The sequence below is a fragment of the Salvia hispanica genome, chromosome 5 (assembly GCF_023119035.1).
Source record: "Salvia hispanica cultivar TCC Black 2014 chromosome 5, UniMelb_Shisp_WGS_1.0, whole genome shotgun sequence".
Taxonomy (NCBI): Eukaryota; Viridiplantae; Streptophyta; class Magnoliopsida; order Lamiales; family Lamiaceae; genus Salvia; species Salvia hispanica.
The window spans coordinates 3953740-3967531 of record NC_062969.1 but is presented as its reverse complement, the minus strand read 5'-3'; the positions used below and the strand labels follow the sequence as shown (position 1 = coordinate 3967531).

At 34.7% G+C, this 13792-nt stretch overlaps 1 protein-coding gene and 1 non-coding gene across 2 annotated transcripts; both read right to left on the bottom strand.

The window, feature by feature from the left end:
* Positions 1-1544: 1544 nt before the first annotated feature.
* Positions 1545-2797, bottom strand: LOC125191105 (NAC domain-containing protein 92-like). The gene is made up of 3 exons (XM_048088565.1): positions 2467-2797; positions 2123-2391; positions 1545-2052 (listed from the first exon to the last, which is right to left on the bottom strand). Exons 1-3 carry the CDS (start codon positions 2666-2668, stop codon positions 1759-1761), a joined length of 765 nt encoding a protein of 254 aa, XP_047944522.1. The 5' UTR covers positions 2669-2797; the 3' UTR covers positions 1545-1758.
* Positions 2798-9082: 6285 nt separating this feature from the next.
* On the bottom strand, positions 9083-9156 carry TRNAI-AAU. Its single transcript has one exon. It is a non-coding gene; the product is annotated as a tRNA-Ile (tRNA).
* Positions 9157-13792: the final 4636 nt, after the last annotated feature.

Genomic DNA, 13792 nt, shown 5'->3' with positions numbered 1-13792 from the left:
ACTATTCTGCTTAGGTTTCAATTTTTTTATTCGCTTCATTTTTACCATCATTTTATTCGACTATTGACTCTAATGTTTAATATATTATTCTTTTAGTTATGATTTTTTTTAATAAAAATTGAAATTAGTTATTTCGTTATTTGTCCGTCAATAAAGTTTGCATGCACACGGTCTTGAAAAAAAATTCCAAATAGTTCCTAAGTTATGAGTATATTAAGTTAATAACGCTTCAAGTTTTTTTTTTTTTTTTCTTCATTTCATTCATTTTTTTTTTATGTAAAATGAATCTCAGCTATTTTGAAAATTTTCTCATACCACTAACTATATACCACTGACTACATGACTTACAGTTTTTCTGCATTAATATAGTGAGTTTTGTCCTACTTGATGCATCGTTGGAGATTCAATTACATCGCATCATAAGAAAATTAAAGGACCTTTCGAACATAACGACAATTTGGTGATAAGCGGAAAATTAGTGTGATTCCAGCCATTGCTTTCCTCTCATATGGTTTTTTCCGCACATGCCTCATTCCTAGGCTAAGCTTTGGCGCATGAGTGTCCTCCTATCCTAGGCTCGATTTTCAACTTATTTAGTAGTATTTGTCATTTATTATGAGTATATTTATTAGATTGATGTGCAAGGCCTCAGAATCACGATATTCGTCATGACCTGCTGTTCGGGCACGATGTTCTCGTGCACAAAAGATTCTCGGTGGAGGCCATCGCGCAGGCTCACTGTTTTAGAAAAGTGGCTCTAGTATGAATGCATACCAATTTATAATTAAACATGGAGTAAAATAATTGATATTGTTTCGTTTTATTGTATCGAAATTTGACCATCACACATTCAAATTCATATATGTTCCATATGGACTCTTCCTTAGACCCAAGGTTTTGAACTAATTCTTTACACATTTTTGTTGCGATTCAATTGTTTGATTGAAGCTAGAATGACTCAATGAGAATTTTTATTTCAGGACCAAGTTTAGGAATCAATAATAAACTTTACTCAATCATAAATTAAGATGACGAAAAAGTACCCTTGCACCATAACCATGGTCCATGACTCAACTAAGAATTTTGGAATCACATTATTTATGTTTGGCCTGAAAAGGATTTATCCAACATGATTCTCCAATTTCAAAAACTATAATTTGGTATGTTTGACAAGGTCAGGATCAAAATATTATACTATATTGATTCAAGTCCCTTAATTTCTATCAAATAAGTTGACTTTGGATTATATTTTCTCTTTAATATATCCCACGAGCCATGTTGTTATGAATTCAATATGATACCATATTATTATATTAGTAATATCTATCCTTCATATAGAATCACTATATTATAATCAGAAAACTAACTCTAGTTAAAGAATGTAAGTACCAGAAGAAAGATCCAAATTTCGTTCCTTAAAAAAAAGTATTTATCATATAAAAAGACCGAATAAAATAATGAAAGTAGATATATTAAACACCAACTGAATCAGAGTTCAACTCTACCAATTCATAATTATACTCTACCAACAAAAAAAAAACATATAAAACTCAAATAACCATGGTTGTAATATATTGAAGTCGCTTTTAATAATGACTTTCACACTTCCTATGTACATACAATCATTCCCTAATGATTCTAATGTCATAAGAAAAAACAAAAATCAAAATACAATAAGTGTGCACTAATTTGCACACACATTTTTACCCTAGTGACTCCAAACACATCAAAATCTTCTACTGTAGAAATAAAAAGAATTCATAGACCATCACAAAAGGAGTAGTAATCTCCCGAGGAATAGAAATCAGGGAAGGTGAAGCCATCATCACTTTGGCCAAGTGCAAACTCAGATTTGGGCAACAATGAAGAAAATTCCCCATTATTTGGGAGAATGGGATTGTTGCTGCTGTTGTTGGAGAAGCAGTGCACGTGCTCCTTCCCCGGTTCGGGCTTCATCGAATCGGCCATTGCTGGAGCTCTCGTCATCTCGGAAATGTTGACTTTCTTCCCTCCCTTTGCCTTCTGAAACACTCTGCTGATCACAAATTCAGTCTGATACACAAGGACTTTATCAGTATGCGATACTCTCGTCCAAGAGCGCTTAACTTGAAAAGAATCTTACCTTGGCGCACGCGGGTAGCTTGAAGCTCTCGTCCAATCGGAACTCGTGCGCGACCCAGTTTGACTTCACCCCCTTAGGGGCTCTCCCCTGGTAGAAAACCAAGGTTTTCTTCATCCCGACCACCTTTTCTCCTCGGAGAATTTCCCGGTCTTTTCCGGTGGCTTTCCAGTAGCCGGCGGGGGTGGCTCGGTTCGCCCGCATCCCGGTCGGGTACTTCAAATCTCTAACGCAGAAGAAGTACCATTCCTTCTCCCCCGTTTTCGCTTTCCCTGCGCCAAATTCACATCTCCAAATCAGTCAAAATCCAGTACCATTACAAAAATCGACAGAATAGATATACTCACAAGGCAGGTCCCACGGCTCGACTTTGTTAATGTCGACGTCGGTAATTGCGTAGCAGGAGAAGAGAGGATTCAGAGCCTTCTTCGACAAGTAGTGAGTGATGAGCTCTTCGTCGCTGGGATGGAATCGGAAACCAGCAGGCATGTCTATGTGATGATTGTCGCCGTAATCTCCAAATTCGAAATTAATCGGTGATGTCAACATGTTTGCAAGCTGCGGATGGTGGAATAAAGAAGAAAGAAGAAGAAGAAACAGAGTTTTGATGGAATTTCCAAATTCGGCAAACAAATGATATTTGGGAGAATTTAGGGGAAAACAGAAATGAAGAAGAAATGGGAAATTTTTGGGTGTGAAAGGTGATGGGGAGATGGACCATTAAATAGGAGAAGAGAGGGGTGAGAGAAACGTGATACCAAAGAATATGAATGGAGGTTATTTTGGGGAGTTCATTGTTGTTGTCCATGCTTTCTCTTTATTTGACCTTGTACATCTCATCTCAGGAAGGGTATAATGGTCAAGCACATTGATGGCAGATATATTCAGGTCCAGTGTATTTTTGCACGGGGTTATTCTCTTGTACGCGCTTCTATTTGTGAACGTCCCAAAAATTGCATTTAACAAGCTAGAATAACACTTAATTACTCTTTTTAAAACTTAATTTTCTCAATTAGTGATTGAAATCCTGAGTTAATGGTCGTGCGTGGCGAGAACGCGCGCCTACGGAAGTATTATTCTTTTTTAAGTTTGTTGGCGAGAATTTGTCGATTATTGAAAGTTTGTTATTTGGCGTAAATTTTCTTTTCCTCTTTTATAAAAGTGTCGGAGTAGTAAGTTCGGATACAGAGTATAGTTGACCAATTTAATAAATTGTTTTTAAAATTACATAATTTTAAATTTAATTGAATGGACGCGCTTTCGCTCTTAAATATTCCCTCTGTCCCAAGATAGTTGAGTCGTATTCTTTTTTTGTTTGTCCCAAAGTAGTTGAGTAAGGGCTGACAATTTTTGATCTGACACGAATCCGCACGAAGTTAACCCGACACGAATGCGCACGTTTAGGATTTGGGTCCATATAGGGCCGATCCAATAAGAACCCGAAATTTTTGGGTTGGGTTGGATCGGATTGGGTTACACGTTAAAATACAAATAATTATTTTTATTAATTAAAAAAATAATATTTTTATTAATTAATACTATTATTAATTATTTTTTATAATAAAAAAATATTACTGCACACTTAAATTTTATTAAAAAATAATTATTTTAACTTTATTATTTAGATTTAATTTTAATATACATTAATTTATACTTTAATTTAATTATTTGGATTTAAAAATTATTTTAATTAATTATTTTAATTTTGTAATATCTTATTTTATCATGTAATATCAAATTTTAATTGTATAATATCATGTTTCGGTCGTTATCATGTAGTGTTAAGCTATATTGTATATTAACTTACTATCATTAAAAGATGACCAATATTTTTTTGGATGACACAAAATCCGCACGAATCCGAAATGAATCTGTTGGGTTGGGACCCGATAAGAACACGATGATTTTGGGTTGGGTTGGATCGTTATCCGCACGATTTGTTAGCCCTTTATTTTATTTTTTTTTGGCAAAAGCTCCATCTTCTCTCATACTCCGCACGATCTGTCGGAGTACTTTACTTTCTCTTCCATTCTCTTACTCTATTCTCTCTCCTTTAATTTTAACACCTCAATTTCTTAATTCTCTTGTCCAAAAAATGTCTCAACTACTTTGGGACGGATGGAGTATTAGATTTAGAAGAGCGACGCGTGTTCTAACGAAAGTAATTGTATTTGCCGTGAATGAAATAAAGGAAAATTGCCTTAAAGACTGTGTTGCAAAACGACTTATAAGTTGAATTGTGGTTGTAGCCTCTTGCCGCCCTTTTGTGTAACCGGATGTAGCCGGTCACGATCTTTTTCTTTGATGTTATGGTGTATTTTTCAGTCATTTGTACTTATAAAAGATTATATTTTAAATTGCTGGTATTTTTCCCTAAGTAAATTTAAATAAATTTAGCTCATTTATAAATTTAGTTAGAAATTATGCATATCGGATATTTAAATTTATAAAAAGCTTTTTGTTAAATTCTCATCACTCCGCTTAAAGTCTTAAACTATATTAGTTGAGCAAACTCCTTCAAGAAAAAGAAAATGAATTAATTGAATAGTCATATTGTATTGCATAAATTAATTATTATTAGCTGCAATCCCCCTCCCTCTTTAGTTGAGGTTTATATATATCACTAGTTATTATTATGTCGATTAATCTACGACGAGAAAAGGTTTATTTGCTTGACTACAAATCTACAATTAAGGATGATGGTTTGAAAATAATTACATAGGAGCATTTTCGACCAAGAACAGTTCAAAGTTGTATTTATGACTAATAACTGAGGTTAATGGTTCATTGAATCATGTGCTAGTTACCAAAATAGCCTCAGAACAACCTTTGTATGTAAAAACAGCTGTCCGAATATAGCACAAAAGTGGATTTATATGTAGCTGGAGTCCCATTTATCCAGTTGAAAAGACCATTTAACCCTTTAATACATATTTTGCTGCTTAATTAGAAAAGAGAATTGGATTATGACACTATGAAATGATAGATAGAGATTGGCGCAAAATCTCCACGCTGTCGAGTTTAAGAGATGACACGTGTACACCACAAATCATTAGATAATTTATATAGAAATAAAATGTTTGTTTCATAGTAGTAATATTTATGGAATCGTCCAAAGCTTTAAAGTGATAGTGATTTGTGATTTTGAAATTAAGAAATTGTACGCCTGCGATGCTAATAATCGCTGTGATGCTGATAAAAAGAAGTTCGTGAAAATGAAATGATGATATGCTAGAATATTGTATAGTGATAATTAATTATTGATAAATGATGGTTTGTCAATACTATATAAAACTATTGATTAATTTTGAGAGATTTGGCTTTTACCACTCATTGCCCAAAATCCATGTTTTTAATTTGGTGATAAAACTTTTTTGTTTTGTTATCAAATATCCGCATTCAAACAGAGATGGTATACATATAAAATGAAATTATGAAAAGTAGTATTGTGAATTGATTTAAAATGACACCTCAGCGACACTAAACAATGTGACTTTATGTAATATGAATATTTAGAAATCAAACTTCACTATTCTCTCGTATTATATTTTAAACCATAGTTAATTTTTTAATCTTGTTGGGTTATTCATTTGATCGATCTCACCTTTTTGGTACCAAAAGTTTTTCTGGCCGGTGATGTATTTCCTACTTTGTATTCATTTTTCTAAAAAGGGGAATAGTTTGTGTATATTTAATTATTTACTTTGGTACATATGGCTCTTTATTTTTATTAATTTCCCTACGTCTCTAATTTATTTCATTTTTCTCCATTCTTATATTTTCTTTTTCCTCACCACGATTCTTCTTCTTGCATTAACGCCATTGTTACCTCCTCCACTTTTAACTGAAAGTTAAATTAATAAAATCACCATTTCCCAGCCTCTTACTCATGATATGATATGAAAAACAACATAGGTTTGAAATTACATTTGATTTTAATGTACCATGCTGGAAATAATGTTACGAGAGGATCCATATAATATAAAGTTTGCCAATCTTAAATAATGGAGTAATATATACCTATTATTAAAGAGGGAGTTTTTAATTTGTAAAGCAAATGGGTTAATGACAATTTTGTGATAAAATGCTAATTAATGGTCGGTCAAATAACAGTGATTGAAATAAATTAAAATCAACAGATTATATTTTCCAGCAAATCTTTAAAATGTACTCCTAATTGAGTAAAATTAAGCAAAAAATTATAACAACTAACTACTTAAAAATCGGCTAGTAATTATATTGTTATGTAAGCAAAAAAAGGAAGTAATGGCTATTTATTTAAGCCGTAGAAGATTTTGGTGTTATACATATATATTTGTACTCCCTCCTTTCAGTTTTTACAAACTAAATAAAATTGTTTTCTTTTCAAAATTTTAATTAAAAAAAGAAACTTTGTGAGTATAAAATATATTGTATTCCTTGAAAAACATTGTGCTATCAAAGTTACACCTATTTTCCTCGAATATTCCCTGATCTGTTTCGTATGTTTCCCACAACAAATCATCCATGTTAAGCAAACGACGCGTATTAGATTCAAATACTTAATCACACTAATAATTAATCAAATATAATTAATCTAATCCAAAGTGGTCAATGTTTGGTATCTAACACACAAATTATCACCAAAATGAAATTGACAGTGCCGCCACAAACGATATCAATCCAAATCAAGATCACGCCACTTTTCAATTGGCCATTATTTTGCATCAAAATAAGAAGCATTCAACTCAACCATGATTAAGTTAATTAACACAAGGGTTGACTACTAATTGTGGATTAGGGAGACCTGGCAATGATGGCCCTACGTTTTGTTTTAAAAATGTAACATAAAGAGAGAGATATGCACACGTGGCGGAAACACCTTAGCCTATTGGTTGAATTACGAGCTTTAATAATTTATACTCAGTAGCTGCTAGAAACAGAATCAGGTGATGTCAAGATAATTCATTTTTGATTTGCTTTTCAGACAATTATTCAAAGGGATTATCGAAATGATTGACCAATTTTAGGTGCCTGACTTTTGGAATGATTAAATAACTAGGACTTAGGAGCATTAATTCTATCTGTTTTGATTTATTAATGTTCGACATGAGACGTTCAACTTTTAAGTTTGAAATTTGGATTGCTAAAATTTGACATAAAATGAAAGAAATTATGAAGTATGGCAATTCATTCAAAGACACCAACCGATTGATCATTAATTATGTTTCATCGAAGTTGAGTGACTCGAGTCGAATATCTTTTGGTCCGTTATTGTAGTTGGGTCATTTGCATCGGTAAAAATTAACAAATTTAATTTGTCTTGTTTTATAATCTTATTTTCTTTATTTTTTCTTTAATTATATAATGTCTCATACTGTATTATCTATAAATTTACTTCACTAAACACTGTGTTTTACAAATGTTTGCGTTGCATAGTTTCAATTAAGAAGATTCGGATCAAGACTAATTTCCAAATAGTACCAACATACCCCAACAGTATTATATTACTACCAATTATGATTTCTAATACTTTAATCCATTTGAAATTTAATGTGTGATCCATAATTTCTATCTAAAGATTAAGTTCCAAAGGTTTAGGAATAAGGAATTCGAATTAGTTAAGGGATTTATGAGTAAATTAATGGGTTAGGCAGTAAATATATGTTTGGACCCAAATATTAAGGCCGTCTTACAAATCTAAAACTGTTTTTGTGTCACATCTCTCAAGTATCCGTCAACTCTTCATCACATTGTTTTACAATATCAATATTCTATAAGAAGATTTTTTAATTCTGATTAAATTCGAATCCACTCGATTAAGGCTGTAGATTACTGGCATTGATCTTCCACAACCACATCAGTGATTGTCACCAACTCTTATATATAAAGTATAAGCTATAATTTGTAAGAAATATATTTCAACTCTCATCTAGTATCATGTTGCATGTCACAAATATAACTAGATTGGTAGGTAATTTAATATTGGTTTAATAAATATTATTGCCTATAATAGCAAGTGACTGTGTGAGGTCAGACCATACGTGGCCTTTTGAGAAATAAGAAATACTATATGTAACTCTCCATTCTTTTAGGAGATGTATGGATGGCAAGTAGCCACATATTATATAGCCTACCAAATTTATATAAAGATTTGACTTGAGAATTAGTATATGTTTATAAAGTTGTCCTGCTTACATTTCTTTCACTTATATATTTAATTAGGAAAACACTAATGTATATGTGGTTTAGTTCATCATCAACTATGTATCGATCGCCTTAAGATTTTTTTTTTATAAAATATGGATTTGTACTATTAAAATTTTTAATTATGAAAAAGTGAAGTATTGATATGTAGTACTATTAAACTGAGGATATATGATTTTATAGGTAGATATACAAATTTAAAACATTTAATTATTAATTCTTAAAACAATACCTTATGATATTAATAGACATGTCACGTACGAGTGGTGAGAAACATGTGTTTTGTTTATTACATAGTGTGTATATAATGATAAGTGTGAGACAAAATCAAATTAGAATACGTTTGATACCATTTATTTCATTATTCTGTGAGTTATTATGCTTGATTGGTTATTTTGGTGGGGTTTCAGAGAACTAAGGGAAAAAATGAATAATAAAGGTTTGAGTTCGACTTTATACGAATTCGAAGACACAATTAATTAAGTCACACAACAAATGAAAAAATTACACTGAACTTCCACTTAGACAATCAATTTCGGCTTAACAAATATAACGTCGACCTCATTTTTTGGATAACTAATAGTAGTATATTTATATACATCTATATTGAAGAGTAATTACTATTACAAATATGTGATAGTAGTACTATAATTTATGATCATGGACATCTTCTCACTGTGGACCTGGGCCTTAAACTTACATTTCAAAATCCCATTTAGCCCAAAATTTATAGCATAACCCAAAATAAAGAGAGAACAAAAATAAAATAAAATAAATTGGCCCATGCAGGTTTCGAACCTGCGACCTTGGCGTTATTAGCACCACGCTCTAACCAACTGAGCTAATGGGCCACTTACAAATATACCATTGATTAATAGATATTTTGCTTCCAACATATAAACTCACTATGCTTATAAACACACCATGGTATTATTTAGTGGTAGTTGGGGAAAACAATATTTTGAAAACTTTTAGGACAGATTACCCTGCTTAAGAGCTCTGATTCTTGCATCACATTCTGGGTATGACAAAACTGCAATAACCACCTCCACCACTTAAGTTTAGGATTCTATTTGTGATACAATGGAATTTCGTCTTTGGTAAAAATAGATATTGTCAATGTCATATACTGATATCCATCTCAATTTGTCTTCCCTATCCCTTTTGTTAGAGAAGCTTGCAAAACTCAAAGTGAAGAAGCATGCAACATTCAGTTGGATGAAAGTTCAGCTGTTGTGAGTCACGTGAGCAAAGTTGGAACACGAGAAGAAGCCAAGATAGCAGCCAAGATTGTACATTTGCCAGCTATTAATGATCAAGGAGTTGCTGGGAATTTGCCCAACAAAAGTGAGGACCACAAGAGTACTTGGAGAGACATAGTTGTTAGAGGATTGATAAAGAAGAGTGTTTAGCAATTGAAACTAAAAATATAACGTATGACTGTCCCACATCGGTGCCAAGAGAAAACTGAAACTAGTATATAAATCTCATGGGCCCTCCTCCTATCACCAATTGGTTTTAGGATGGAACCCATGGATTTCTATCATGGTATCAGAGCGGGTCGCCGACTGTGGGTCAAATTTAACTGACCCAGCAGTATATCTGGGCCGAAACCAAAAAAATGACTGATCGAGCAGTATATCTGGACTTAAAAATTTGGGCCAAATGGTCCAACAGATCGAAAAAAAATTGGACCGATTGTCCAATCGATTAGAAAAAGTCCAACCCCTCCAAGATTCACCTTGAAGGGTTTGAGGGAGGGTGTTGGCAATTGAAACTAAAAATATAACATATGACTGTCCCACATCGGTGCCAAGAGAAAACTGAAACTAGTATATAAATCTCATGGGCCCTCCTCCTATCACCAATTGATTTTAGGATGGAACCCATGGATTTCTATCAGCATTTTCTGTTATGTTTATTGAATGTAATCAGATTGTACAAAGATTAAGGAAGTGTTTTAGATCCTTCCTTGTCTTGCTATAAGTTTGTAATGTGTGCAATACAATTATCATCAATGAAACAGTATTCAGTCTTTCTATCAAATTCAAGCTAAACTCTCTTCATGTCTTTCTTCATTTTCTTTCATAGTATCAGAGCAGGATCTTAGTGATCCTGTCTCTCCTACCCCTTGGTTATCACTGTAACTTCCACAAAATGACAGAATCAAACGATTCAAATGCCCCTACCTTTGGCAGCTTTACCTCTTTATTCTCAACTGCCTTTCTATCTCAATGAAACTAACTGATGGAAATTTCTTAGTTTAGGTGCAACAAGTAGATGTTGCAGTGTATGGGTATGGTCTTGAGTCATTTCTCACTGGAGAAACCAACCCACCACCATAGATGATACCCGATCCAGCTGCAGGATCTTTGGTAATGAATCCAACATTCATAGCTTGGTAGAGGCAGGATAGGAGAGTAGCAGGATGGCTGCTATCTTCATTGTCTGATGGAGCTCTTTCACTCGTGGTTGGTCTGAAATCTGCAAGGGATATCCGGGGAGCGCTGGAGACTAACTTTGCCAGCCGCTCAACTGCCAAAGTGATGCAATACAGGCAGCAAATGCAAAGCCTCAGAAAGGAGGCACTTCCCATGAGTGAGTACCTGGGTAAAATGAGAAATTACTTTGATCTTCTTGGCTCAATTGGTTGCAGGGTACCTGATGGAGAACAAATCTTGCACATCCTTGGAGGTTTGGGTCAGGATTATGATCCTCCAGTTTGTGCAGTGACCTCAAGGACAGAGCCATGGTCCATTGGTGATGTGAGCTCATTTCTCCTCAGCTTTGAGTCTAGAATGGAGACTACAAGAGCCAATTCCTCTAGCACTGAGGGATCTCAACCTTCACTCCACTTGGTGCAACAACAGCCGAGGCAAAAGAAAAAGCAGCAGCCCTACATCAACAAGTTCGATTCAGGTGGAGGAAGGGGTGGATCCAGTAACCAAAGAGGAGGTATAGGTGGCAGAGGTGGGAACAAGATTATCTGCCAGCTCTGTGAAAAGCCAGGGCACTCAGCTGCCAAATGTTGGCATAGATTTGAGCAGAACTACACTCCTCCGCAAGTGCAGTACAGAGGAAATCAGCAACAGCAGCAGCAGAACTACTTCAATCCCTCCGCTCACATGATCCAGTCAGTGCCACCAAGATCACCTTCAGCTAATTTCTCAGTTGGAAATCAGTCAGAGTTTGGTTTTTATTCTGAAGCTTCATCCAGTTGGTATCCAGACTCTGGGGCTACTCATCATGTCTCCAATGACCTGAGCAACATCAGCTCAGAGTATACAGGAGGTAAAAGCTTGGTTCTTGGAAATGGTCAATCTGTTTCTACTGCTAACATTGGTGAATCTGTGCTTAAATCTCATTCTTCTAATTTCTCTAGGAAACTTCATCTTAAGAATCTCCTACATGTTCCCAATATTACCAAAAATAATCTTAGTGTCTCACAATTTGCCAAGGATAACTCAGTTTTCTTTGAATTTCACCCTTCTTTTTGTTTTGTCAAGGACCTGTGCACCAAGGAAATCGTCCTCAAGGGAACACTTGAAAAAGGGGCTCTACCATTTCCTAGTTGATCATTCCCCAATTAAAGCAAGCAATGGCTCCAATCTTACTTTTTCCAGTCAAGATGCACCATCAGTTCACTCTCTCAGTCTGCCTAATTCCACCTCTAGTAGCAGTTCTTGTTCTTCCTCTAGTCTTGATATAGCCTTGTGGCATAATAGACTAGGTCATCCTGCTCTAGATGTTGTGAAACAATCTCTGAATAGTTGTAATATTCCTTTTGTTTCAATGAATGATCATTCTCTTTGCCATCCATGTTCAATTTCCAAAGCACACAGACTGCCTTATTCATTATCTGATTCAGTTTCTAACTCTGCCTTAGAACTAATTCATAGTGACTTGTGGGGTCCATCTCCTGTTGTTTCTCGGAATGGATTCTCATACTATGTGTCATTCATTGATCATTATTCCAGATTCACTTGGATTTATCTTTTGAAAAAATAAAAATGATGTCTTTTATGTATTCAAGCAATTTAAGTCAGTGAGTGAGAATCTTTTTGGTTCAAAAATCAAATCTTTTTAGTCTGATTGGGGGTGTGAATTTCAAAGTTTAACTGGATTTCTCAGAGAGTGTGGGATCTCTCATAGAGTTTCTTGTCCATATACACCATAACAAAATGGTTTGGCTGAAAGGAAACATAGGCATATTTTTTTATTTTTTATTTTAAAAAAAAATTAACTCCTATGTAAAGGAGGATATTATATATAAACTCCTAAGAAATGATGAAATTACAACTGAGGTTAAGAGGGCTCGAACTCGGCACCTCATACATTGATGTCTAAGCTCTTTGCCGCTAGGACAAAGGCTCTGGACATGAAACATAGGCATATTGTGGAAACCGGTCTTGCTCTTTTAGCTCAGGCTTCTCTTCCTCAATGTTTCTGGGATGATACTTTTCTTACAACTGCATATCTGATAAATCTTATGCCTTCCAAAATAATCCAAAACATATCACCTTATGAAAAGTTACACTCCCACAAGCCTGACTATTCTTCCCTTAGAGTCTTTGGTTGCTTGTGTTATCCACTCACCAGACCTTATAATAAGAACAAGCTCCAGTTTAGATCAGTTAAGGCTACCTTTTTAGGCTATAGCTCATCCCATAAAGGTTTCAAGGCTTTACTTCCTGATGGGAAAGTCATTGTTACAAGAGATATTACTTTTGATGAATCTGTCTTCTCATTCCAGTCCATATCTTCTGCCTCAGATTCACTCTCTCAGCCTACTGCTTCCGTCCATTTTACTCATCCCACTCTCTCTACTCCATTTCAAAATCAGCAGCCTGCACCACCATTTTCATCTCATGTTCATTCTCCTTCACCTCAGCAACTAAATCTAGATCCTCACTCTCCAGCTTCTGATTCCCATCACAATTCACAAGTTTTGCACTCAAGCTCAAATTCCCCTGACTCTTCTCACATTCCACCTTCTTCAGATACTTCAAATACTGCTTCCACTCAGCCAGCTCAACCTACTCATCATATGACCACCAGATCCAAAGCTGGTGTTTTTAAGCACATAATCTTCTCTTTAGCCATTTCTCCATCTCTAATCCTAAAATATGCCTTAGTAGCTCTTCTTATTCCTATCTGGAAAGCAGCAATGTTGACTGAATTTCTAGCTCTCCTGAGGAACAAAACTTGGATTCTGACCACTCTGCCTCCGGGCAAGAACTTGATAGGCTGCACTTGGGTTTTCAAAATTAAATTTCATCTTTCTGGTGCTATTGCTCGGCACAAAGCGAGGTTGGTTGCTCAAGGATTCTCTCAGCAACCAGGCTTTGATTTCAATGAGACCTTCAGTCCAGTAGTTAAGACTACTACTATCAGACTTATTCTAAGTTTGGCTGTCAGCCTTGGTTGGTCTATAACTCATTTAGATGTCAATAATGCTTTCTTGAATGGTGATCTAGAAGAAGATAT